Here is a 26601-nt window from a genome sequence, read left to right on the forward strand (position 1 = left end):
TAAAGATAAAAAAGGAAATAAAATCCAGAAGAACTGACAAAAGAGGCTTCCAGAACTAATAAACAATTATAGCAAAGTTACAGGATACAAGGCTAACCTACAGAAGCTAATTATTTCTATATACCATCAACAAATAGAATTTTAAATTTTAAAAGAAAAAAATGCCATTTACATCAGCACCCAAAACAACTAAATACTCAGGAAGAAATCTAACAAAACATGCACAAAATCCCTCTGAGGAAAACTAAAAAACCCTAGTGAACAAAATGAAAGAAGAGCTAAATACATGGAGAGATATTCCATATTCATGAAAAGGAAGACTCAATACTGTCAAGATATCAGTTCTTCCTGACTTTGATCCACAGGTTCAATGCAATACCAATCAAAATTCCAGCAAGGTATTTTGTGGGTATTGAGAGAATGATGATAAAGTTTATACGGAGAAGCAAAAAACCCAGAAGAGACAATACATTACTGAAGGAGAAAAACATAGTGGGAGGACTGCAGCTACCTGACTTCAAGACTGACCATAAGGCTACAATAATTGACACAGTATGCTACAGGTAAAAGAATAAACAGACTAGTGGAAAAAAATAAGAGAACCTAGAAATAGATTCACTTACTATAAGCAAGTCCTTCATGGATGGCAGTCTTGTGGCAAAGGGGCTTGTGTAACTCAATGAAGCTATGAGCCATGCCATGCCATGCAGGGCCACCCAAGAAGGACAGGTCACAGTTGAGAGTTCGGACAAAATGTGGTCCACTGGAGGGAATGGCAAACCATCCCAATATTCTTGCCCCGAGAACTCTGTGGACATTATGAAAAGTCAAAAAGATATGGCACTGGAAGATGAGCCCTTCAGGTCAGAGGGTGTCATATGTTACTGGGGAAGAGCGGAGAAAGAGCTCCAAAGCGAAGGAAGAGGCTGGGCCAAAGTGTAAACAATGCTCAGCGGTGGGTGTATCTGGTGTTGAAAGGAAAGCCTGACGCTGTAAAGAACAACAAAGCATAGGACCTGGAATGTTCGGTACATGAACTAAGGCGAGCTAGACAAGGTCAAGCATGAGATGGCCAAGAGTGAACACTGACAACATTAGAAACCAGTGAACTAAAATGGATGGGAGTGGGTGAATTAATTCAGATGATCATCATGTTTACTTCGGGGGGCAAGAATCCCTTAGAAGAAATGCAGTAGCCCTCATTATCAAGAAAAGAGTCTGAAACGCAGTACTTGGTACAATCTCAACAACAGGATGATCTCAGTTTGCTTCCAAGGCAAACCACTGAACATCACAGTAATTCAAGTCTATGCCCCAACCACTAATGCTGAAGAAGCTGAAGTTGAAGGGTTCTATGAAGACCTACGAGACCTTCTAGAACTAACACCCAAAAGTGGTGCCTTTTTCATCATAGGGGATTGGAATGCAAAAGCAGGAAGTCAAGAGATACCTGGAGTTAAGAGGCAAGTTTGGCCTTGAGTACAAAATGAAGCTGGGCAAAGGTTAACAGAGTTTTGTCAAGAGAGCACACCTGTCATAGCAAACGCCCTCTTCCAAAAACAAAGTGACAACTCTAGACAAGGACATCACCAGAGGGTCAATACTGAAACCAGTCTGATTATAATCATTGCAGCTGAAGATGGAGAAGCTCTCTACAGTCAGCAAAAACAAGATCTGAAGCTGACTGTGGCTCAGATCATGAACTCCATATTGCAAAATTCAGACTTATATTGAAGAAAGTAGGGAAAACTACTAGGCAGTTTAGGTATAATCTTAATTAAACCCTTTTGATTATACAGTGGAGGTGACGAATAATTCAAGGGATTAGATTTGATACACAGAGTGCCTGAAAAATCATGGATGGAGGTCAGTAACTCTACACAAAGTGGTGACCAAAAACCAGCCTAAAGAAAAAGAAATGCAAGAAGGCAAAGTGGTTGTCTAAGGAGACCTTACAAATAGCAGAGGAAAGGAGAAGTGAAAGGCAAGGGAGAAAGGCAAAGATATAACCAATTGAATGCAGACTTCCACAGAACAGCAAGGAGAGATAAGAAAGCCTTTTTAAGTGAACAATGCAAAGTAAGAGGAAAACAACAGAATGGAAGAGACAAGAGATCTCTTCAACAAAACTGGAGCTATCAAGGGAACATTTCATGCAAGGATGGGCAGGATAAAGGACAGAAATGGTAAAGACCTAACAGAAGCAGAAGAGATTAAGAAGACATGGTAAGAATACAGAGAACTATACAAAAAAAAGTCTTAATGATCCAGATAACCACAATGGTGTGGTCACTCAACGAGAGCCAGACCTGCTGGAGTGTGAAGTCAAGTGGGCCTTAGGAAGCATTCAGTTCAGTTCAGTTGCTTAGTCTTGTACGACTTTTTGTGACCCCATGGACTGCAGCACGCCAGGCTTCCTCATCTACCACCAACTCCCAGAGCTTACTCAAACTCATCTCAATTGAGTCGGTGATGCCATCCAACCATCTCATCCTCTGTCGTCCCCTTCTCCTCCTGCCTTCAATCGTTCCTAGCATCAGGGTCTTTTCAAGTGAGTCGGTTCTTCTCATCAAGTGGCTAAAGTATTGGAGTTTCAGCTTCAGCATCAGCCCTTCCAATGAATATTCATGACTGATTTCCTCTAGCATGAACTGACTGGATCTCCTTGTAGTCCAAGGGACTCTCAAGAGTTCTCCAACACCACAGTTCAAAAGCATCAATTCTTGGGCACTCAGCTTTCTTAATAGTACAACTCACATCCATACATGACTACTGGAAAAACCACAGCTGACTAGATGGACTCTTGTTGGCAAAGTAATGTCTCTGATTTTTAATATGCTATCTAGGTTGGTCATAACTTTTCTTCCAAGGAGCAAGTGTCTTTAATTTCAAGGCTGCAGTCACCATCTGCAATGATTTTGGAGCACCCCAAAATAAAGTCTATCACTGTTTCCATTATTTTCCCATCTATTTGCCATGAAGTGATGGGACCAGAGGCCATGATCTTTGTTTTCTGAATTTGTTTTAAGCCAACTTTTTCACTCTCCTCTTTCACTATCATCAAGGGGCTCTTTAGTTCTTCTTCACTTTCTGCCATAAGGGTGGTGTCATCTGCATATCTGAGGTTATTGATATTTTTCCCGGCAACCTTGATTTCAGCTTGTGATTCATCCAGTCCAGCATTTCTCATGATGTACTCTGCATATAAGTTGAATAAGCAGGGTGACAATATATAGCCTTGAAGTACTCCTTTCCTGATTTGGAATCAGTCTGTTACTCCATGTTCAGTTCTAACTGTTGCTTCTTGACCTGCATACAGATTTCTCAGAAGGCAGGTCAGGTGGTCTGGTATAACCATCTCTTGAAGAATTTTCAGTTTGTTGTGATCCACACAGTCAAAGGCTTTGGTGAAGTCAATAAAACAAAAATAGAAGTTTTTCTAGAACTCTCTTGCTTTTTTGATGATCCAATGGATGTTGGCCATTTGCTCTCTGGTTCCTTTGGCTTTTCTAAATGCAGCTTGAACATCTGGAAGTTCATGGTTCACATACTGTTGAAGCCTGGCTTGGAGAATTTTGACCATTACTTTGCTAGCATGAGATGAGTACAACTGTGCAGGTAGCTTGAGCACTCTTTGGGATTGCCTTTCTTATAGAGATTGGAATGAAAACTGACCTTTTCCAGTCCTGTGGCCACTGATGAGTTTTCCAAATTTGCTGGCATATTGAGTGCAGCACTTTCACAGCATCATCTTTTAGGATTTGAAATAGCTCAACTGGAATTCCACAAACTCCACTAGCTTTGTTTGTAGTGATGCTTCCTAAGACCCACTTGACTTCGAATTCCAGGATGTCTGGCTCTAGGTGAGTGATCATACCATTGTGATTATCTGGGTAATGAAGACGTTTTTTGTATAGTTCTTCTGTGTATTCTTGCCACCTCTTCTTAATATCTTCTGCTTCTGTTACATCCATACTATTTCTGTCCTTTATTGTGCCCATCTTTGCATGAAATGTTCCATTGGTATCTCTAATTTTCTTGAAGAGATCTCTAGTCTTTCCCATTCCATTGTTTTCCTCTATTTCTTTGCACTGATCACCGAGGAAGACTTTCTTATCTCTTCTCCCTATTCTTTGGAACTCTGCATTCAAATGGGTATATCTTTCCTTTCCTCCTTTGTCTTTAGCTTCTCTTCTTTTCTCAGCTATATTTAATGCCTCCTCAGACAACCATTTTGCCGTTTTGCATTTCTTTTTCTTGGGGATGGTCTTGATCACTGCCTCCTGTACAATGTCACAAACCTCTATCCATAGCTCTTCAGGCACTCTGTCTATCAGATCTAATCTAATCTAATCTAATCCTTGAATCTATTTTTCACTTCCACTGTATAATCGTAAGGGATTTGATTTACGTCATACCTGAATGGTCTCTAGTTGTTTTCCCTACTTTCTTCAATTTCAGTCTAAATATGGCAATCAGAGGTTCATGATCCGAGCCACAGTCTGCTCCCAGTCTTGTTTCTACTGACTGTATAGAGCTTCTCCATCTTTGGCTGCAAAGAATATAATCAATCTGATTTTGGTACTGGCCGTTTGGTGATGTCCATGTGTAGAGTCTTCTCTTGTGTTGTTGGAAGAGGGTGTTTGCTATGACCAGTGTGTTCTCTTGGCAAAACTGTTAGTTTTTGGTCTGCTTCGTTTTGTACTCCAAGGCCAAATTTGCCTGTTACTCCTGGTATCTCTTGACTTTCTACTTTTGCATTCCAGTCCCCTATAGGACATCTTCTTTGGGTGTTAGGTCTTGTAGGTCTTCATAGAACTGTTCAATTTTAGCTTCTTCAGCATACTGGTTGGGGCACAGACTTGGATTACTGTGATATTGAATGGAAGCATTACTACTAACAAAGTTAGTGGAGGTGATGGAATTCCAGCTGAGTTACTTAAAATCCGGAAGGATAATGCTGTTAAAGTGCTGCACTCCATATGCCAGAAAATTTGGAAAATAAAGCATTGACCACAGGACGGGAAAAAGTCAGTTTTCATTTCAATCTCAAAGAAGATCAATGCCAAAGAATGTTCAACTACCACCCAAAGGGACTTATTTCACATGCTAGCAAGGTAATGCTGAAAATCCTTCAAGCTAGGCTTCAGCATTAAGTGAACCAAGAAAATCCAGAAGCTGGATTTAGAAAAGGCAGAGGAACCAGATATCAAATTACCAACATTTGTTGTATCTCAGAGAAAGCATGGAAATGCCAGAACATCTACTTCCCCTTCACTGACTGTGCCAAAGCATGTTACTGTGTGGATCACAACAAACTGTGGAAAATTCTTAAAGAAACGGGAATACCAGACCACCTTAACTGTCTCCTGAGAAGCCTGTATACGAGTCAAGAAGCAACAGTTAGAATTGGACAAGGAACAACAAATTAGTTCAAAATTGGGAAAGGAGTGCATCAAGGCTGTATACTGTCACCCTGCTTATTTAACTTATATGCAGAGTACATCATGTGAAATGCTGAACTGGATGAATCACAAGCTGGAATCAAGACTGATAGGAGAAATAACAACAACCTCAGATAAGCTGATGGTATAAACTTTTGGCGGAAAGCGAAAAGAAACTAAAGAGCCTCTGGAAGAGGGTTAAAGAGGAGAGTGAAAAGGCTGGCTTAAAACTCAACATGTGAAAAACTAAGATTATGGCGTCTGGTACCATCACTTCACGGGCAAATAGGGAAAAATGGAAACAGTGACAGTTTATTTTCTCAGGCTCTAAAATCACTGCGGATGGTGACTGCAGCCAAGAAGTTAAAAGGCACTTGCTCCTTGCAAGGAAAGCTATGACATATATAGATAGCATATTAAAAAGCAGAGACATCACTTTGCTGACAAAGGCCCATATAGTCAATGCTATGGTTTTTCCAGTAGTAATGTACAGATGTGACAGCTGAATGATAAATAACGCTGAGCATCAAAGAATTGATGTTTTTGAGTTGTGGTGTTGAAGAAGACTCTTGATCAAATCAGTCAATTCTAAAAGAAATCAACCCTGATCATGCACTGAAAGGACTAATGATGATTTAACTCATTGGAAAAGACCCTGATGCTGGGAAAGACTGAGGGTAGGAGGAGAAGGGGGCAAGAGAGGATGAGATGGTTGGATGGCATCACCAATTCAATGGACGGGAGTTTTAACAAACTATGGAAGACAGTGAAGAACACGGAAGTGTGGCATATTGCAGTCCGTGGGATTGCAAAGAGTCAGACATAACTTAGTGACTGAAAAATAACAAAACAACCAAATGACTCTCAACAAATGAGCAAAGGCAACACAATGTAGAAAAATTAGTCTCTTCAACAAACAGTGCTGGCAACAACTGAAAATCTACATGTGAGAAAAGCATCTAGAAACAGACCTTACAGGCTTTGCAAAAATCAACTCAAAATGGATCACTGACCTAAAGAGATAGAGCACTAAAGTATAAAGTTTCTAGAAGATAACTCAAGAGGAAATCTAGATGACCTCATATTTCATAATAAGTTTTTAGATACCAAAGAGGCACAATCCATGAAAAAAATTTGCTAAGACAGACTTCACTAAAATAAAAACTACTCTGCAAAAGACAATGTCAAGAAAATGGAAAAACAAGCTGCAAACTGGGAGAAAGTATTTTCAAAAGATACAGCTGGTAAAGCCTTGTTATCCAAAATATACAAAGAACTCTTAAAACTCAACAATTAGAAAATGAACAACCCAATTTAATAACAGGCCAAAGACCTTAACAGATACTTCACCAAAGATAAACAAATGGCAGATAACCACATGAAAAGATTTCCCACATCATATGTAATCAGAGAAATGCAAACTAAAACAACAGTGAGACACTATACCTCATAGTGGATTCACTCCATACATCTATTAAAGGGGTCAAAATTTCCAACACTGATACCAAATGCTGATGAGGATACCAAATGCTGATGAGGATGTGAAGCAAACAGGAACTCTCATTCACTGCTGGTGGGAATGCAAAGTGGTACAACCACTATGGAAGACCATTTTGGCAGCACATTTATAATATAAGCATACTCTTATTATGTGTTCCAGCAACTGTGAACTTTAGTAGTCATCCAGGGGAGTTGAAAATTTATACCCACACAAAAACATGCACATAATGTTAACAGCAGCTTTAATTATAATTGCCAAAATTTGGAAGCAACGAAGATGTTCTTCAGTAGGTGACTGGGTAAGTAAACTACAGGATATCCAGACGACGAAGTATTATTCAGACCAAAAGGAAATGAAGCATCTAATCATGAAAAAACATAGAGGAAACTTAAATGTGAAAGAAGCCAGTCTGAAAGACCTACATATTATATATTTACAACTACAATGCACTGTTGAAAAGGCAAAACTATGGAGATAGTAAAGACTAGTGGATTGGGGGAATGGTGGGGTGAGCAAGCAGAGCAGAGAGGAATTTCAGGACAGTGAAACTACTCTGTAATATACTATAACATATAATAAATACTACAGATATAAAACTACTCTGTAATATATTATAATATATAACACATGTCATTATACATTTGCCCAAACTCAGACAAAGTACAACTCCAAGGGTGAACTCTAATGTAAACTACGGATCCTGGGTGATTGTGATTCATCACAATGTAATATGACGTCACAGTGTAGTTTTACCAATTGTAGCAAAGGTACCACACTATGGTGGAGGATATTGATAATGAAGAAAAATGCATGTGTAGGCACATTAATATGGGAAATCTCTATACTTTCCATTCAATTTTGCTATGAACGTAAAACTGCTCTAAAAGGTAAAGTCTATTTTCCAAAAGACAGAGCAGCAGAGTGGCACTTGGTGTCACAGAAAGATGCTTCGAATATGCCACTATATAAAAGAAATAGTTACCTATGAATATGATCCAGTTTCCTGACACTACTCATTAAAAATACATGCTGCTGGGCTTCCCCAGTGGCTCAGTGGTAAAGAATCTATCTGCCAATGTAGGAGACACGGTTCAATCCCTGATTCAGGAAGATCCCATATGCCCCAAGCAACTAAACCTGTGCACCAAAACTGTTTATTGAGTCTGTGCTCCAGAGCCTGCGAGCCACAGTTACTGTGCCCACGTGCCACAACTAATGAAACCTGCGTGCCCTAGAGCCCATGCTCCCCGACAAGAGAAGCTACCACAATGAGAAGTCTGTGCATCGCAACCAAAGAGTAGTCCCTGCTTGTAACAACTAGAGAAAAGCCCTGCAGCAATGAATGCCCAGCACAGTCATAAACAAAAATTATAAATAAAAAAATAGACACATACTCTAAAAACCAATCAATCAATACACAAATAAATATTGTTTTTTGCAACTGGTCCTCTCTTTGTGGGGGTCCCAACAGATTCAATCAATTGCAGATTGAAAATATTTTTTAAAATTCCAGAAAGATTCAATAAAATGGATTTTGCCACACGCTGGTAAAGAACCTGCCTGCAATGTGGGAGACCTGGGTTCGATCCCTGGGTTGGGAACATCCCCTGGAGAAGAGAAAGGCTACCCACTCCAGTATTCTGGCCTGGAAAATTCCATGGACTGTAGTCCATGGGGTCGCAAAGAGTCGGACACGACTGAGCAACCTCCAGGGATTCCCTGAGAGCTCAGTTGGTAAAGAATCTGCCTGCAATGCAGGAGACCCCGGTATGTTTCCTGGGTCACGAAGATCTGCTGGAGAAGGGATAGGCTATCTACTCCAGTATTCTTGGGCTTCCCTGGTGGCTCAGCTGGTAAAGAATACACCTGCAATGGGGGGATACCTGGGTTCGATCTCTGGGTTGGGAAAATCCCCTGGAGAAAGGAAGGGTTACCCACTCCAGTGTTCTTGCCTGGAGAATCCCAGGGACAGGGGAGCCTGGTGGGCTGCCGTCTATGGGGTTGCACAGAGTCGGACACGACTGAAGCGACTTAGCAGCAGCAGCAGTAGCAGTGTGTCCTAAAACCAATGCCGTATGGATACTGAGGGAGATTATACTTGCTTTGAGTAAGAAACAGGCATTATAATAGGCCTGTGCACTCAACGTGATTATTAACATAGATTTTTATTTTTAAAATGTCAAAATTTCCTGGGCATCAAAAGTTTTGGATTTTAGTTCTGCCTGCACACTAACTTACCTATGGTTACATAAATTTCCTTGCTGTTGTTCAGTCACTAAGTCATGTCCAACTCTTCACAACCCCACGAACTACAGCATACCAGGCTACCCTGTCTTTCACTATCTCCCAGAATTTGTTCAAACTCATGAGAAGTACATCAGAATTGCTATAATGGTGCTTTTTTTTTTTGACTACCCACTTCACTATTTTACAATTTCTAAATCTAGTCATCTAACTTGATTTCTTTTTGTATTTCTTAACTTTGCTTGATAATAACTTTGAAAAACACCAAAATTTGTAAAAATTACATGCAATCTTAAAAATAGTCAATCTCAACTCAAGGCTATTATTTAGTGCTTGTGTAATGAACCTGTGATCAAATCTCAAGAGAAAAGACAATCAACAGACACTAACCCCAAAACAATCAGGTATTGGAAGTATTAGCCAAGAAAACTTTTACAAGGTTTTCGAACTATGCTCCAGGAGATAAAGGTAAATATATTTGAAGTGAATGAAAAGATGAATGTTTGCAGCAAAGAAATAGAACCTACCAAAAAAACAAATAAAAGAGAGAGAAAAGAAAGAAAAAAGGAAAACTCCAGAACTAAAATCAAACTATCTAAAAAAGTTCACAGACTAGGTTCAATAAAAGAATGAAGATGACACAGAAAGTGTCAGTGAACTTGAAAATAAATCCATATGAAGTATCCAATCTGAATAATCATGAAAAAAAAAGTTGAATAAAATGAACAAGACCTCAGAGGTCTGTGGGATATTAGAAGGTCTAACATTTATATAACTAAAGTCACTGGAGACATGAAAAATTTCTGCAGAAATATATACAGAAAAAAAAATGTTGAAAATTCCTGAAGCTGAAGGATATAAATGTATAGGAGCAAACTTCAAAGAGTATAAAACCAGAGAAAACGATGACTACAACATATTATCACATTGCTAAAAATATAACTATTGGGGGAAAAAAATGAAAGTAATGAGAGGAAAAAACCCACCATTTTCACAGGGACATATCAATTTTAATGACTGTAGATTTCTCATCAGAAATCATAAGACTAAAACAGTCTAAGAATAGTTTCTAACTGATGGAAAAAAGACTGTCTACCCAAAAATCTATAAACAGCAAAAATATCCTTCAGGAATAAAGAAAAAATAGCTTTCAGATGAAGTACAAATAAGATAATTCATCATCAATAGACCTGGTCTAAAAAAAAAAAAAAGCTAAAAGAAATTTTTTAAGCTTAAGAAAAATTATACAAAAGGAAACAATGAAAGAAGGAAACATAACAGGAATGCTAAATATCTGAGTAACAAAAACTACCTTTCCCATCTTCAATTCGTTAAAATATATATGACAATTCAAAGTAAAAACTGTAATACAGGATACAGTTATAACACATGCAGACTATTAATAACCTATGATGTATTCTTATCATAAATAAACATTCATACTATGCTAATATCTTGGATAGTCATAGTTCTTTGACAGCAAAGTCACAGAGAAAGAAAAACTAGAATGTTTATGCAACCGAAAGGACTCTTTAATATCACAGGTCAGTGCCTGGGAGTGGAGAACAAGATGGGAATGGTGTGGCCACGAACAACTCCAGTAATGGCTGAGGTGGCAGCAGTCACCCCACTGCGGGGAGGCTATGAGGTCTGCACTTTCTATCAGGGCCCATCCATCAGCAGCACAGTGCTCTGCTCCTCTGCTCACCGAGCAGTCACTCAGTAAATGCTCTCAGGACTCACTCACCTCTGCCTCTGCCTTTCCATGTCTCTCTTGTTTTCCAAGTGGGAGCAGGAAGAGTTGTTCTCAGTGGACAGAAGGAGCATGGGGAGAGTGGCCACTGAATGAGGAAGTGATGGCAGAAGAGCAGTGGGACAGCTTCTGGGTGATCAGAATTACCCAAGACAGGTTATTCAACACAGGTATTGAGGAAACATACTTAACCTCTTTCCCCTCAAAAGATTAGGTCTGTTTAATACCCAGTATAATAAAGACAAGGCTTCCCTGGTGGCTCGATGGGAAAGAATCCATCTGCAATGCAGGAGATGCAGATTTGATCCCTAGGTTGGGAAGATTCCCTTGGAGAAGGAAATGGCAACCCACTGCAGTATTCTTGCCTTGGAAACCCCATGGACAAAGGAGCCTGGCAGGCTACAGTCTGTTGAGGTCATAAAAGAGTCAAACATGGCTTGGCAACTAAACAACAATAAAGATACTGTATTTTCTAGAGCAAAGAACAGGCAGACATTGTCTATTATAAATGATTTAGGTTTTGTAAACTTAAGTTTCTCAGCTATGACACAAACCAAAGGCTGGTGCAACGCTGCTCTGGGCACCTGTGTCTTATCATGCTGGCAAGAGAGGGGCAAGGGAAAGAGTCACAAAAACACTCATGCTATTTGCTAGGCACTGAGTATAAAATCCTTTATTACACCAACTTCTAGCAACCATAAAAGAAATTAATCTGTCAGCTGACCAGGGAAGGAAAATTTACCCTTTACAGTTCTTAAAAGAAAAAGTCAGTGATCTTGAAGATAAGTCTCGGGAAATATTCAATCTGAATAATAGGGGGGAAAAAATGAAGAAAATGAACAAAATCCTAAGGATATGTGAAACAATATAAAAAAGTTTAATAATCACATTACTGGAGCCCCAAGAAAGAGCAGCACAAAAAAATGTTTCAAGAAGTTATGGCTAATTCTCCAAATCTGGTGCAAGAGATTAATTTACAGATACAGCAACATGAGAACTCCAAACAGGACTACTTCAGAGAAAACTAGATGCAGTCTCATCATGAAAAAGGGCTGAAACCTAAACATTAAAAAACTAAAAACCTGAAGCAGCTAAGGAAAAACAAACAAAAATTACACTTATGGAAACAGAAGAACTGAATATTTCTCATCAGAAATCAGAGATCAGAAACAGTAGCACAAAGTTGTTAAAGTGTTGAAAGAAGTGCCAACGCAGAATTCTATATCCAGCAAAAATACCCTTCAGGAATGACAGTGCAATAAAGTTATTCTCAGATTAAAGAAAACTATAGGAATCTGCCATTGATAGATCAGCTTCTTTATTAAAAAGTGCTAAGTTCTTTGGCCTGAAGATACATGATACAAAAAATGTAAATACACCAGTTATAATATAGAGGTGGCCAGACTGTGTATAAGAGTAAATTCACAACAATATGCTGCCTACAAAGCCCTACTTTAAAGATATAAATAAGTTAAAACTGAGAGAATGGAAAAATCATGCTACGCTACCAAAGAAGAGCTGGAGTGTTACATTAACGGTAGATGAACTTAAGAATATCATCAGCAGTAAAGAGGGGTTTGTTGCTGTTGTTTAGTCGCTAAGTTGTGTCTGACTCTGAGACACCATGGACTATAGCCCGCCAGGCTCCTCTGTCCACGATATTTCCTGGAGCAAGAATACTAGGGTGGGTTGTCATTTCCTTCTTCAGGGGATCTTCCCAGTCCAATGATTGAACCAGTGTCTCCTGCTTGGCAGGTGCATTCTTTACGACTGACCCACCTGGGAAGCCCAATAAAGGAGCAGTGTCATATGATAAAAGGATCAATGTACCAAGAAATTGCAATAATACTAAATTGTAGTAATTGATACAATAAATACAGATAATAAGAGAAGATAGAGAAGACCTGGAAAATACTATCAGTCAACCTGACTTTTAGGGAATATTTCAACAATAACATCAGACTATACATGTTTTTCAAGTACACACAGACTATTCACTATAAGAGGTCACATTCTGGACCATCAGACAAACCTTAACAAATGTAAAAGAACTGAAATCATAAAACATTCTCTGACAATAATCAAATAAACAGCTATCAGTAACAGAAAGCTATCCAGAAAATCCTCAAATTTTGGAAATTAACACTTCTAAATAACTTGTAAGTCAAAAAGGATGTCACAAGGGAAACTACAAAACAGTTTAAACTGAATGAAGACAAAAACAATATTAAAATTTGTGGGAGACAGCTAAAGCAGTGCTTCAGAGAAATACATAACTAAATACTAGTACTCAAAAAAAGCCTTTTTTTTTTTAATTTATTTTTTAACTCTGTCCTTTTTTTTTCTTTCATTTATTTTTAAAGTTGGAGGCTAATTACTTTACAGTATTGTAGTGGTTTCTGCCATACATTGACCCTTTTATCAATAATCAAAGCTTTTATTTGACAAAACAGAAAAGCAAACCAAACAAGCAGAAGAAATTAATAAAATTAAAAAAGAAAACAAAAAACAGAAATCAAGAAACCAAAAACTGATTCTTTGAAAAAGAAAAACAAATCCCAATAAAATGACAAACCTTTAGCAAGATTAAAACAGAACAATAGGAAGCAAACAAAGAGATGGCGTAAATTACCAATATAAGGAATAGAAAGGGAGGGGCATTACCCACAGCCTCCACGGATACAGTAGTAAGTATGCAGTATTATGAAAAACTTCTGCCCATAAACTTCACAACTTACACTGAAAGGAAAAATTCCTTTAAGGTCATATACCACCAAAGTGCATCAAGAAGAAACGCCACGCTAAGCTGCTTCAGTCGTGTCCGACTCTGCGCGACCCCATGGACAGCAGCCCACCAGGCTCCCCTGTCCACGGGATTCTCCAGGCAAGAACACTGGAGTGGGTTGCCATTTCCTTCTCCACAAGAAATACTTTCATAACTGTCAGAGACACTGAATTTGTAGTTAAAAATCTTCTAACAACAAACTACATGTTCAAATGATTTCACTAGCAAGTTCTGCCAACAGTTAAGGCAAACATAATTCCACACAAACTCCTCAAGACTACAGAAGAGGAGAAAAACACTCATCAATTCATTTAATGAGGTAAGTATTTCTGATACCCAAAATCAGACATCACAAGTAAAATAAAACAGCACCCAAGTATCTGTCACAAACACAGACACAACAGCAGCAAAATACTAGCAAACTGAGTGCAGCAATATATAAAAAAGATAAATACATTATGACTGTGTAGGAATTCAAGGTTTACTCAATATTTGAAAATCAATCTATACCACTTTACCAATAAACTAAAGAGAATCACATGAATATATTAGGTGCAGAAAAAGTATTTGCCAAAATCAATATCCATTCATAGGTACAAAATTCAGAAAACTAGGAATAGAAGGGAAATTCTTTAACCCAATAAAAGCCATCTACCAAAACAATACTCTAGAAAGAAAAAAATGAGCATTTTCCTCCTATGAGCATGAATGGGGAAAAGATACTCACAATCACCACTTCTATTCAACATTACACTGGTGGATTCAGCTAGTGCAATAAGGCAAGAAAAAGACATAAAGATTGGAAAGAAATAAAACTCTAATCACAGACAACATGACTGTCTACATAGAAACTTTCAGACTCTAAAACTCTACTAGAACTAGTGTCTAGCAACAGCTGCAGAAAACAGAGAAAATGTGCCATTAATGAGTGAATGTAAAAGATATAAAAGCACCAAAAAGTCATAAAATAGGTATAAACTAATAAAATGTGCACTAGATCTGTATGCTGAAAAGTAGAAACACAAATGAAAAAAACCAAGTAAGATCTAAAAGAAAAAAAAGAGAGAGAGAGAGAAATAGTATACTTATGGCTTAAAGGCTCTCAATATGCTAATTCTCCCCCAAACTAATCAGTGGGTTCATCGTTATCTCAGTTAAAATCTCAGCAGGAATTTTTGATAGAAATCAATAAATAGCTTCTAAAGTTATATGGGCAAGCAAAAGAACAAGAAGAGTCAAAAAACAATTTTGAAAAGAACAAAGTCACTGGATTCACACTATTTGATTTCAACATTCAGTTAATCAAGACAACATACAACTGGCAGAAAGACAGTCAAAAGACCAACTACACAAAGTCCAGAAATAGACCCACACATAAATGTTCTATTGATTTTTCGATAAACATTCAAAGAAAACCCAAGGAAGAAATTTTTTTAAAAGTCTAGCTTCTTTATCTTAATACAAATCTTAAACCTACTGATGTCTCATGTACTGAAAAATACAGTCAACTAACAGGATTTATAGAGCATTCTGCTCAATATCAAACTAAATATATTCTTTTCAAGTACACACATAATATTTACCACAAAAGACCATATTCTGAGCCATAAAGGAAACTGTAACATGACTGTCTTTCAATAATTGAAACGAGATTTCATATGCAAAAAAATGAACCTCAACTCATAAGAAAATTAACTCAAAATCAATCAAGTCTAAATATAAATAAGCTAAAACTTTAAAACTTACAGAAAAAACAGGAAAACTTTTGTGACCTTGGGCAATGTTACCCAAGGATTTCATATGCAACATGTAGAGCACTATCAACCAAAAAATGATAAAAAAAAAACCAGATTGGGGAAAAAATACCTAAAAAACATATCTGATGAAGGATTTATATTCAGAATACATGAAAAAATTCTCAGAACTCAATAAGGAAACCTATTTTAAATGGGAAAAAGACATGAAAGAACACTAAGCACAACTTTCAGATGGTGAGTATGCAGGCAAAAAAGACTCACCGTCATTAATCATTAGGGAATGTATATTAAAACCACAATGAGAGAACACTACATATCTCTTAGAATGATTAAAAAGCAGTGGTATGCTGGTATATATTTAGCAATCAGGTCTTTGGGAAAGAAGACCCTGAATTTTAGCTTTCGCTGATTTCTGTGGCATAAACAATTTCCTCTGTGGCTGATTACTCCTTACTGAAAATGGAGCTAGTAAGACACTTTACACCACACAGATACAATAGGCACATTAATTTAGGAGCACAGAAACTAGTAAAACACAGTAAGAAATAAACAAGTGACAAGTTCTAAGTATTTACTGCCTTTTAAAATATAATTTATGTTTATGTAACATTTAACAATGGCTGTTTACTAACCAGTTTACAAAATTCCTGAAAATTTAGAGATCAGTTCTTTCAAGCCAGCATAAGTCAGATCTGTGGATCACAACAAACTGTGCAAAACTCTTAAAAAGACGGGAGTACCAGACCACCTTATCTGTCTCCCGAGAAAACCCAGGTCAAGAGGCAACAGTCAGAACTGGACACAGACAGACAGACTGGTTCCAAACGGGGAAAGGAGTACCTCAAGTCTGTATACTGCCACGCTGCTTATTTAACTTACATGCAGAGTACATCATGTGAAATGCCGGGCTGGATGACTCACAAGCTGTAATCAAGACTGCTGGCAGAAACAGCAACAATCTCAGATATGCAGATGATACCACTTTAATAGCAGAAAGTGAAGAGGAACTAAAGAGCCTCTCGATGAAGGTGAAACAGGAGACTGAAAAAGCTGGCTTAAAACTCAACATTCAAAAAACAGAAATAATGGGATCGGTACCATCAGCTGATGGCAAATAAATGGGGAAAAAGTGGAAACAGTGACAGAATTTATTTTCTTGGGCTCCAAAATCACTGCAGATGTTGACTACAGCCATTAAATTAAAAGACGCCTGCGTGTTCCTTGGAAGAAAAGCTATGACAAACTTAGACAGTATATTAAAAAGCAGAGACATCACTTTGCCGACAAAGGTCCAAACAGTCAAAGCTATGGTTTTCCTAGTAGTCATGTACAGATGTGACAGGTGGACCATAAAGAAGGCTGAACGCTAAAGAACTGATGCTTTTGAACTGTGGTGCTGGAAGACTCTCAAGAGCCCCTTTGACAGCAAGGAGATCAAACCAGTCAATCCTAAAAGAAATCAACCCTGAATACTCACTGGAAGAACTGATGCTGAAGCTCCAAAACAGGTCACCTGATGCGAAAAGCGTACACACTGGAAAAGATCCTGATGCTGGGAAAAATTGAGGGCAAGAGAAGGGGGGCAAAAGAGGATGAGATAGTTGGATGGCATCATTGACTCAATGGACATGAGCTTGGGCAAACTCCGGGAGATGGTGAAGGACACGGAAGCCTAGAGTGCTGCAGTCCATGGGGTTTTAAAGAGTTGGACAAGACTTAGTGACTGAACAACAAAGCATGCCACTGTCTAAACAGAACTGATACTAACAAATAGTGACAAGGATGTGAAACTGAATTCTCAACCATTGAAGGGACTTCCCTAGTGGACCAGTGGCTAAGATTTCAAGCTGTCAATGCAGGGGACCCATGTTTGATCCCTGATCCAGGAACTAGATACCATATGCTGCAACTAACAGTTCGCATGTCATATTAAAGATCCCACATGCTACAACAAAGATCGAAGATCCTGAGCACCTCAACTGAGACCCACTGCAGCCAAATAAATAAATAAATATACTTTTTAAAAATGGCTCAAAACACCATTGAAAACTGTCTCTTCTTCTTCTTTCTCAGAATGTTTTATAAAGTTACTAGATTTCAGAGATAAAATGAATGAAAACCTGACCAGATACTAAAACAGGCAAAACCAGCTGCACCTAAGATTCCTTTAGGCGATCCTTCAGGATTCAAACACTCAATAAATAGATACAAAGCTCTCTAAGTAGGAATAAGATTTCAATATTAAAGCAACTTTGATGATGGGAGGAACATACCATAACATGCTTCTGTCTTGAAGAGTCGCGCTGTTGTCGATCAGCTTTTAAAAATGACTTTGTCTATTTTAGCCGCACAGGCTGTTCTCCCGCTGCTGGGCGCGCTCCTCACTGCAGAGGCTTCTCTTGTTCGGAGCACGGTGCTAGGGCACCTATGCTTCAGCAGCTGCGGCACACGGGATTGGCTGCTCCAGAGCATACCGTGATTTTGTTTTAGTGAAACCATATATTATTAGTTCTCAGACTTGGAGAACTCTGTCTTAATGGACATGGTCTTGAGTCATATTGAGCTGGCCAAAAAGTTCACTCACTTTTTTTCACACGAACTTTTTGGCCAACCCAGTATTATTACTACAGATACCTATTATAATTTGAGTTATATTTTGAACGAGCCATCAACCTGCAAGACTAAAAGTAAATAAATTCATCTCCCTTTGCTTTATCCCCCCACCCCAAACCTTTCTGGCAGAAAGTTCGGCAGTGTCTTAGAAAGTTAAACATGTGTTTACCACAAAACCATCCATCCTACTTCTAAGTATTTTCCCAAAGGAGATGAAAATTGTGTTCATACAAAAATCTGTACATATATGTTTATGTCATCTCTATTCATTAATGCCCCCAGACTGTAAACAACAGAAACGTTCTTCAACAACAAAAAACTGTGACGCATAATACAATGCAATACTAAATTCAGCAATAAGAATGAATGACTCTCGATACATGCAACATCCATAAATATCAGATACTTTAGGTTAAGTCAAAGAAGCCTCATTCACAAAGTTTCACACAGTTTTGTTTGTACAAAATATAATTCCATTTATATGATTCCATTTATATGAAATTCTGGAAAAGACAAAACTATAGGCAAATACAGATCAGTGGGTGCCAGAGGCTGGGAGTGGGTGGAATTAACTACATGAGAGAATTTTTAGAAGGTGACAGAAACGTCATGCATCTTCAGTGAGGTGGTACTGAACTTTACTGAGGTAAGTTTTATCACAACTAAAAACTATCATCACAGGGAAAAAACACACAGAGTTCAATTTTATAGCAAAGTATGGGCATTCGAAAATTAACATTAAGGAGAAATTTTACGAGTTCCCTGGTGGTCCAGTAGTTAGGCCTCCATGTGTTCACTGCCAAGGGCCTGAGTTCAATCCCTAGTCGGGGAACTAAGATTCTACAAGCCATGTGGCATGGCAAAGGAAAAAAAAGAAAAAAACATTATTCTATTTCAGGAAAAAAATGAAAATAATTGAGCACCTCTGCCCCAGCAACTACAGAGTAACATTTTTTTATAGGCACTAAAAGTAGTTCAGTCCTTATATTTAATAGTTTCCTGGAAAAGTGGTCAACTAGTTATACCTTGTCATAAATCTCTTTCTAGTATTTCCCATGCAGTTGTCTTTAAATACCTGGTCACAAAATGTCTTTCCTCTGAAACCGGTAATTCATAATGTAATTTTTAAAAAAATTTTTTTAAAAGATGGATGCCAACCTAAAGATTACAAGACAGAATTAGGAAAACAAGATACTTGTTTTTACTACCTGTTGGGTTGAAACAATAGATACTGAACTTCGGTTCTTTATCAAGACTCTTCAGTTTTTCTCTACTTGCTCTCTGTTGATGTCATCTACTTTTCATGGTTTCAAAGATCACTTCTGCACAATTAAGTCACTCCAGGCTTCTATACTATTTCTGCTGTTGTTGTCTGCTATATCGTGTCTTACTCTTTGTGACCCCATGGACTGAAGGCCGCCAGGATTTCCTGTCCTTCACTATCTTCTGGAGTTTGCTTAAATTCATGTCCAGAGAGTCAGTAATGGTATCCAATCATCTCATCCTCACAGTACATGGTACTGTTTTTGTACCATGTACATATTTCAGTTACACACATCTTCACCTCATATTGCAGGTGTTTTTTCACAAAGCTGTGTTTATTATGTTGACTCCTGTTCATTCATATATTCCATGAGGACAAGGACTAGATTTCCAAAGTTCAATTTAGTGTCACCATTCAATAAATTGTACTGAATCTGTATCTCTACTCCATCCAGGATTTCGAGCTGTCTGATGGTCTCTTCACTGATGTAACTTATTCCCAAATGAAATAAATTTATAACTCCTTCCCCAAGACATTCAAAGCTTTAAGATGGCCATCTTTTAACCTTGTTATTGTATCAACTTCCTTCTCTCCTTTATTAATTGCACTATTCCTCTTGAGGTCTTTAAACTTAGACTTAAAATAACCTCCAGCTCATCAACCTATCAATGACACCTCCTACAAATTTATCCCCCAAACTGCCAGAACATTAAGCTTCCAAGGCAATCATCTTACTGCCCAGAAAATCCTGTAGGGCTCTCATGCACCTATGTAACAAATTTCAAAGCTCTGCACAGTCTCACCACATAAACCTGTAACATCCTATATAGAGCCACTCAAAAATATTTATGGTTCCTTAGAATACGGACTGAACCGTAAGTGACATTTGCTATTTTCCCACATTGAAAATTTCATTCCACCCTTTAAAGTCTCTCTTAAATATTACCATCTCAGTGGCTGTTCTTAGCCAGTAGAAACATTTATGTTCATCTACTATGTGTCAGGAATGCTGATAGGAGTTAACAATCTCCCCCAGTTCACTGGTACTTTCAGTGAAAACTGGTGTGTTTTCAGAACATAGTCACAATCTCTTTGGATCTGAGTTTTCTATACTTCTCTTTCTTCTTCACCAGAGATTTTCTTTCCTCAAAGATCTGCTGATATCTAGTTCATATTTGTACTCCCACTATCATCTAAAAAGTACAGTAGAGAGTAAAGAGTCAAGTATTTACTGAAATCAACCAAGTACAGCATCTTCTGAGCAGGCATGGGGTTACATGGTGAGGAAGGAATTCTAAGACCTGTGAACCACCCATCTGGAAATTTCATTTGAAATATTCTATAAATCTATCATGTGACAGTGTTTGGGAAACTCTGGTACTCAGCTTAACTTCAGTTGACCTTAAGATGAGAGGCTAGTACAAGAACCAAGTGTAAACATCTATAGTCAACCAATTTTCAGAGTGCCAAGACCATTCAATGGAGAACCAGTCTTTCAACAAACGGTGCTGTGACAACTGGACTGCCACAAGCAAAAAGAAAAAAAAAAAAAAAACATTTCTCTCATACCATATACAAATGTTAACTCAAAACAAATCAAAGCTGAAACTATAAAACTCTTAGAGGAAACTGTCATGATCTTGGATTGGGTAGGGGATTCTTCTATATGATGTTGAAAGCATGAGCAACAAATAAAAAGTAGATGAACTGAACTTCATCAAATTTTTAAAAACTTTGTGCTTCAGAGGACACCATTAAGAAATGAAAAGACAATTCATGGAATGGGAGAACATTTGCAAATCATGTATCTGACAAAGAAGTTATATCTAGAATACACAAGAAAATTCTTATAAATAAAAAGACAACCCAACTAAAAAATAAGCAAAGGCTCTGAATAGACATTTCCTCATAATGTACAAATGGCCAACAAGAACATGAAAAGAAAATATAACCTTTAAGAAAGTCTTTTAATATAGTCTTAAGTCTTAAGAAGACTTAGTCTTTAAGAAAATACAATCTTTCTGTTGCTATATGTATGTTCTGGTATACAGATGTCATTTTTGTTGTCACAGCACTCAGTAAAATACACAAATAAAAACTTAAATTCATAAAAAAAGAAAATATAATCAAAACCACACTAAGATAACCATTTCTCAAGCATTATGATGGATAGAATAAAAAAGGTCGAAGAACAACAGGTATTGGTGAGGATGTGGAAAAATTGGTTCCCTCATACATGGCTGGTAGGAATGTAAAATGGTGTGCCCATTTTGAGAAACTACTCCAGCAATTCCTCAACTGATTAAAAGCAGAGTCATCATACGATCGAGCAATAATAATACGCAAAATGTGGAAACAATGCAAACGTCCAACAAATGACAAAATGGATAAACAAAATATGGTATAGCCACACAATGGAATGTTATTCAGGCATAAAAAGGAATACATACATAGACTCTGAAAACATCAGGCTAAGTGAAAAAAATCAGTCACAAAAGACCACATATTACATGATTTCATTCACATGAGGTCCAGAATAGGGAATATATAGATAGAAAATGAATTAGTAGTTGCCTAAGGTTGAGGGAAGAGGGGTTTAGGGAATGGGGACTGGGGTGATAGTTAAAAGGTACAGGGTTTCTCTCTGAGGTGATAAAAATATTGCAATATCTGTGAATATACCAAAACCCACAAAATTGTACATATTAAGTGGGTGAACTGTATGGTCTATGAGCTAAAAAATGAACACTGCAAATCAACTATTAATTTACTTCAACAAAAATTAAAAAAAAAAAAGGAAAAGGAACAGGGCTACCTAGGTGGCTCAGTGGATAAGAATCACTTGCCAATGCAGGAGACACGGGTTCAATCCGTGATCCAGGAAGATTCCACATGCTGCCGAGCAGCTAAGCCTGTGTGCCGTAACCACTAGACCTCTGCTCTAGAGCCTGGGAGCCCCAACTACTGAAGCCAGCGCACCCAGAGATTACTACCTAGAGAGGAGCCCCCACTCGTCACAGCTAGAGAACGCCATCACATAGCAACAAAGATCCAGGGCAACCAAAAATGAAAAAAGAAAGAAAAGAACAGGCATGTAATACATAAATTTCCTGACTTTTTTAAAGGTATAGTCTTACTACTTCATGCTACTTTAGGGCAAGCACCTCTTAACCTTAGGACTGTATCATTTTTTTTTTTAAGGCAGCATTGCAAAACCATCTAAAGCTTCTCAGGGACCAAACAAGAACAAGCTTTGCCAGATTTTTTTCCCCTCCTCATTTCCTTCCCTGTCCCCTATGCCAGCCCTTCACCACTTTGTTTCACAGTCACAACAGAAACATACAACTAGATGTTTCAAATATGCTTTAACTACTGAAGATGGCTTTATGTGACTGTTCTTCATTTTGAAAAGAAAGGATTTTAATACTGGGATTAAAATATACTCACAGCATACAATACACTAAGTTGTGCAGTCATCGCAAGGTTAACAATTATGATATTGAAGCTGTGTATAATTTAATTTTTACTTATATGGACTTCAATAGATTTTTTTACTCCCAATGCCCTCAAAGGAGAAAGTTTCTACATGAACAATTTTAACTCTTTTTTTTCAAATAGAAAAGATGTTAATTTTAAGTCTATTATAATTTATAGCTTAGGTAATAACTATTCAAAGCAGATGACCTGCATCACCTGGAGCTTTGCAACTCATCCTTGTCTGTGGACTAAAAGCAATGTCACAATGAGAGTTTGTTAAAAATGCAGAACACTGGCTTATCCCAGCCCTACAGAATCAAAATTTGCACTTTAACAAGATCTCCAGATAACTGACATATGAAGTTTGAAATGCAACGATAGAGAACACTTAGAAAACATGCAGATTCTAGTGAGGCAAAGGTATCTGCATTTTAAACAAGAATCCTATAGTTTCTCCTCCACACTGAAGTTTGAGAAGCACTAGTCTGTTCAAAAGAAAAATGACATTCTGAAAAAAATATTCCTTTAGAGAAGCTTTGGTATACTAATAAGTATTGCTATGTACCCTTCCCAAAATAGCTTGAAAAGCAAAAAATAATAATAATTCCGAATTTATAAGCCTCACAGTTACACTACTTTAAAATATCCTGAGTCTCATGAAATAAAGGGTTTAGATGAATAATCAAAACCAACGTTTTAGAAAGCTTTCATAATGCACTAGCTTTCATAATGCACAATACATTTATTCACACTCAGAACTCTATAGACTTTAACTGGGGGGAAAAAAAAAACCACACCACCTTATTAAACAGTCCCATTCAAATGGGAACTAGAAACTGTAGTTCCTTTTACTCAACTTTAAAAAGACCTCAATAAAACAGAATGCTTAGTGTTCACAACATTCTAGTTTACACTATCATAAGTTTATTCTGATCCTTGTTGGTGGAAAACCTTTGTAGTCCCACAGGGAATCCAGGTCTTTCAATCTTGCATAGACATTACCTTTCAAAACATGTTAAGTAGCTGTAGAGTAAAAAGGAATACAAGGATACTACTCCCAAAAGGTAATTTGCTGTACAAGATAATTTTTATTAAATCTTAGGAGATGCCGGTTTTGACAATTCATTCAACAAGTATTTGCAAAATGCAAATGTTCGATATTTTGTGAGGAACACAAAGATGATCAAGGTACTACCCCTTGCCCCAAGAAGCCTATAATCTTGAGGAGAGGTGAGGTTTGGCCAGGAACATGAATATACAAATAGCAGAATATGGTCAGTACTGAAAACTGACCAGGGAAGTTACCAGTTCCACGTAACTGAAAGCTAAATAAAGGATATTCTACAATAATTTTCAACTAATTTGGTGCAGAGTGGATCAAGCTAGGGAAGCTTATTAAAAAAGCATTTTATAAGGAAGTAGAGTCTAAGGTAAACAATTCTTTGGAAAATTTGCTTATATTTTAATACACATACACACACACACACTTAAAGTTCAGCTATCAGGTGTGTGTGCTCTCATCAAAGGCAAAGCAACTGAAACATGAACTAGATTCAAGAGGCCCAATACAGTTAAGTTCATAGAGGGCGTTTCCTTTGACAAAAACAGGAACACGTAGCTTCAGAGATCGCTGATCATGCGAGAAAAGAGGAAAAAGGAGTGAGGATCTCTTATTTCTCCCCTGGTAACTTAAAAAAAAAACCTCCCCCACTGCCCAGCAGTTTCCTGGACTACTCCCTCCCTTCAACTTTGTATTTTATCAACACTATGATCCTTAAAACGCTTAGAAACTAAAGACAAGCAAAACCGGCCAAATTCATTTACCTATTTAACAGTCTAAAACAGAGGTACCTCCCTCAAGGGGAACTAGCAGCCCTTGAAGGTCCAGGACCGGGAAAAGTGCATCCACACGGTCCCTCCAGCGCCCCGGCCACTCAGCGCGCTCTCTTCACTGCTCTCCCTTTTCAGAGGCACACCCTCCCTTGGGAAGGGAAAGGCAAGCACCTCTTGGAAGAGGCTGCGGAGGTCGCCCGGCGGCGCGAAGAGGTGTGCTGAGACCCAAGGCAGGACCTTCAGAGCTCTGGAAGAAGAGACGCAAGTGACACCGAGGAGGGCCAGCTGAGCGGGGAAAGGACACTCGATGCTCTGTCCGGTCCCGGCCCTCAGGGGATCAGGTCGGCCCCCGGCCCCGCAGGTCGCTCTCCTAAGCAGGCCTGGCCGCCCAGGCCAACTCCAGCCCAATGACAGGTACGCGAGGTGGGGCCCGCGTCACAGGTGTCGCCCCATCCAGGTCCTTGCAAACCTGGGGGCTAGGGGGAGCGGGGGACGCGGAGGGTCAAGTCGAGGCAGGGCAAGCACCAAAAGGTGAGACGCGCGGCAGCAACGGAGCGCAGCACCCACGGCGACGCGGTCTCACCTCTAGGGTGGAGACAGTGCTGGTGAACAGGTCCTCTCCGTCCTCCAGCTCTTCAAAGTCGGTGGGTTTCCCGTCCCCTAGCGGAGGAGGCTCCCTCTCGGCCGCCATCTTCGCTCGCCCAGACGACTGCGCGAGCGGGACTTCGCGGACCTGTCACGTGAGCACGCACGGCTAGGCTCGCGCGCCGGCCGCCGGGCTCCCCCGCCTCCCCGGCCCGCCGCGCGCGGCCCCGCCCAGCGGCGCGCGGCCCCGCCCCCGGCCTCGTGAAGGCGTCAGTCCCGAGCGCGCCGCGCTCAGCCCCGCCCCTTTGCCTCTCCTTCCACCCCCACGTCTGGTCCCGGCTATTTTTTTACCGCCCACTTGCTCTATTGACTGTTGTGGAAGAATCTTGGCGTTCTATTACTATGTCTCCTTCTTAGCGGGACTAGGCCAAACGACTTTTGTTGTTGTTACCAGTTTTAAATCTTCTTTAGGAAGTGGAAGAGCTTGGGGACCAATCTTTGGGTTTGGGTTATGCAGACTGGGGGTAGATTGAGGATTGGCAGGAGAGAGAGACATCTCTCTTAGATCTGTGGGCTGTCCTGTAGAACTTTCTGACATGATGGAAATGTTCTGTCTCCGTTCTGTCCACCAGGACTTATCTCGTGGCTCAGTGGTAGAAGAATCCGCTTGCAATGCAGGTGTAGGTTCCATCCCTGGGTTGAGATTCCCTGGAGAAGGAAATGGCAACCCATTCCAGTCGTCTTGCCTGAGAAATCCCATGGACGAAGGACCCTGGCGGGCTACAGTCCATGTGGTTGCAAGAGTTGGACACAACTTAGCGACTAAACCACCACCACCGCTGTCCACTAGAGTAACCGATGGGCATTGCAGATAGCAACCTGAGGTTAGTATTTTGCTGGAGAGGAAACCTTAACAGGGATTCTTTACAAATTATCTAGAAGTCTTCAGCTCTCAATGGCCGGGGAGTTAGAAGTCCTGGGTTTTACTGGCTATGTACAAGACTGACTTAGCATCACTGTAATTATTATTATCTTTTGAAGTGCATTGAGCAGAAAGTTTTCCTAGTTGCTAGGATTTCTTCTACCCCTATTTCTTAATTTTTATGATCATTGTCAAGAAGCATCAACCCAAACCACAACTAATTTAAATAAGTATATCAAGGTCCAAATGTTGCTTGGGTGAGCTGGATGCATGGGCCAGTTGTCACTATCATGCCACATCACCATCACCACTGCCGCCGGCCTGTCTGGAATAATCAGCTGTTGAGGCACATTCCCCTGCCTGCATTCCACCATCTATAGACAGTCTGTGGTCTGTCACTGATCAGAAACTTTAATCTCTTTT

The 26601-nt window shown here is 39.1% G+C and overlaps 1 protein-coding gene across 1 annotated transcript in view; it reads right to left on the reverse strand.

The window, feature by feature from the left end:
- Positions 1-25410, reverse strand: part of SNX2 (sorting nexin 2) — a 58741-nt gene extending 33331 nt beyond the window's left edge. Inside the window, exon 1 of the mRNA XM_065918213.1 lies at positions 25255-25410. Coding sequence (XP_065774285.1) covers positions 25255-25362 — 108 coding nt within the window. The 5' untranslated portion in view covers positions 25363-25410. The remainder of the gene's footprint in view (positions 1-25254) is intronic.
- Positions 25411-26601: the final 1191 nt, after the last annotated feature.

The sequence above is a fragment of the Muntiacus reevesi genome, chromosome 1, assembly GCF_963930625.1.
Source record: "Muntiacus reevesi chromosome 1, mMunRee1.1, whole genome shotgun sequence".
Classification (NCBI taxonomy): domain Eukaryota; kingdom Metazoa; phylum Chordata; class Mammalia; order Artiodactyla; family Cervidae; genus Muntiacus; species Muntiacus reevesi.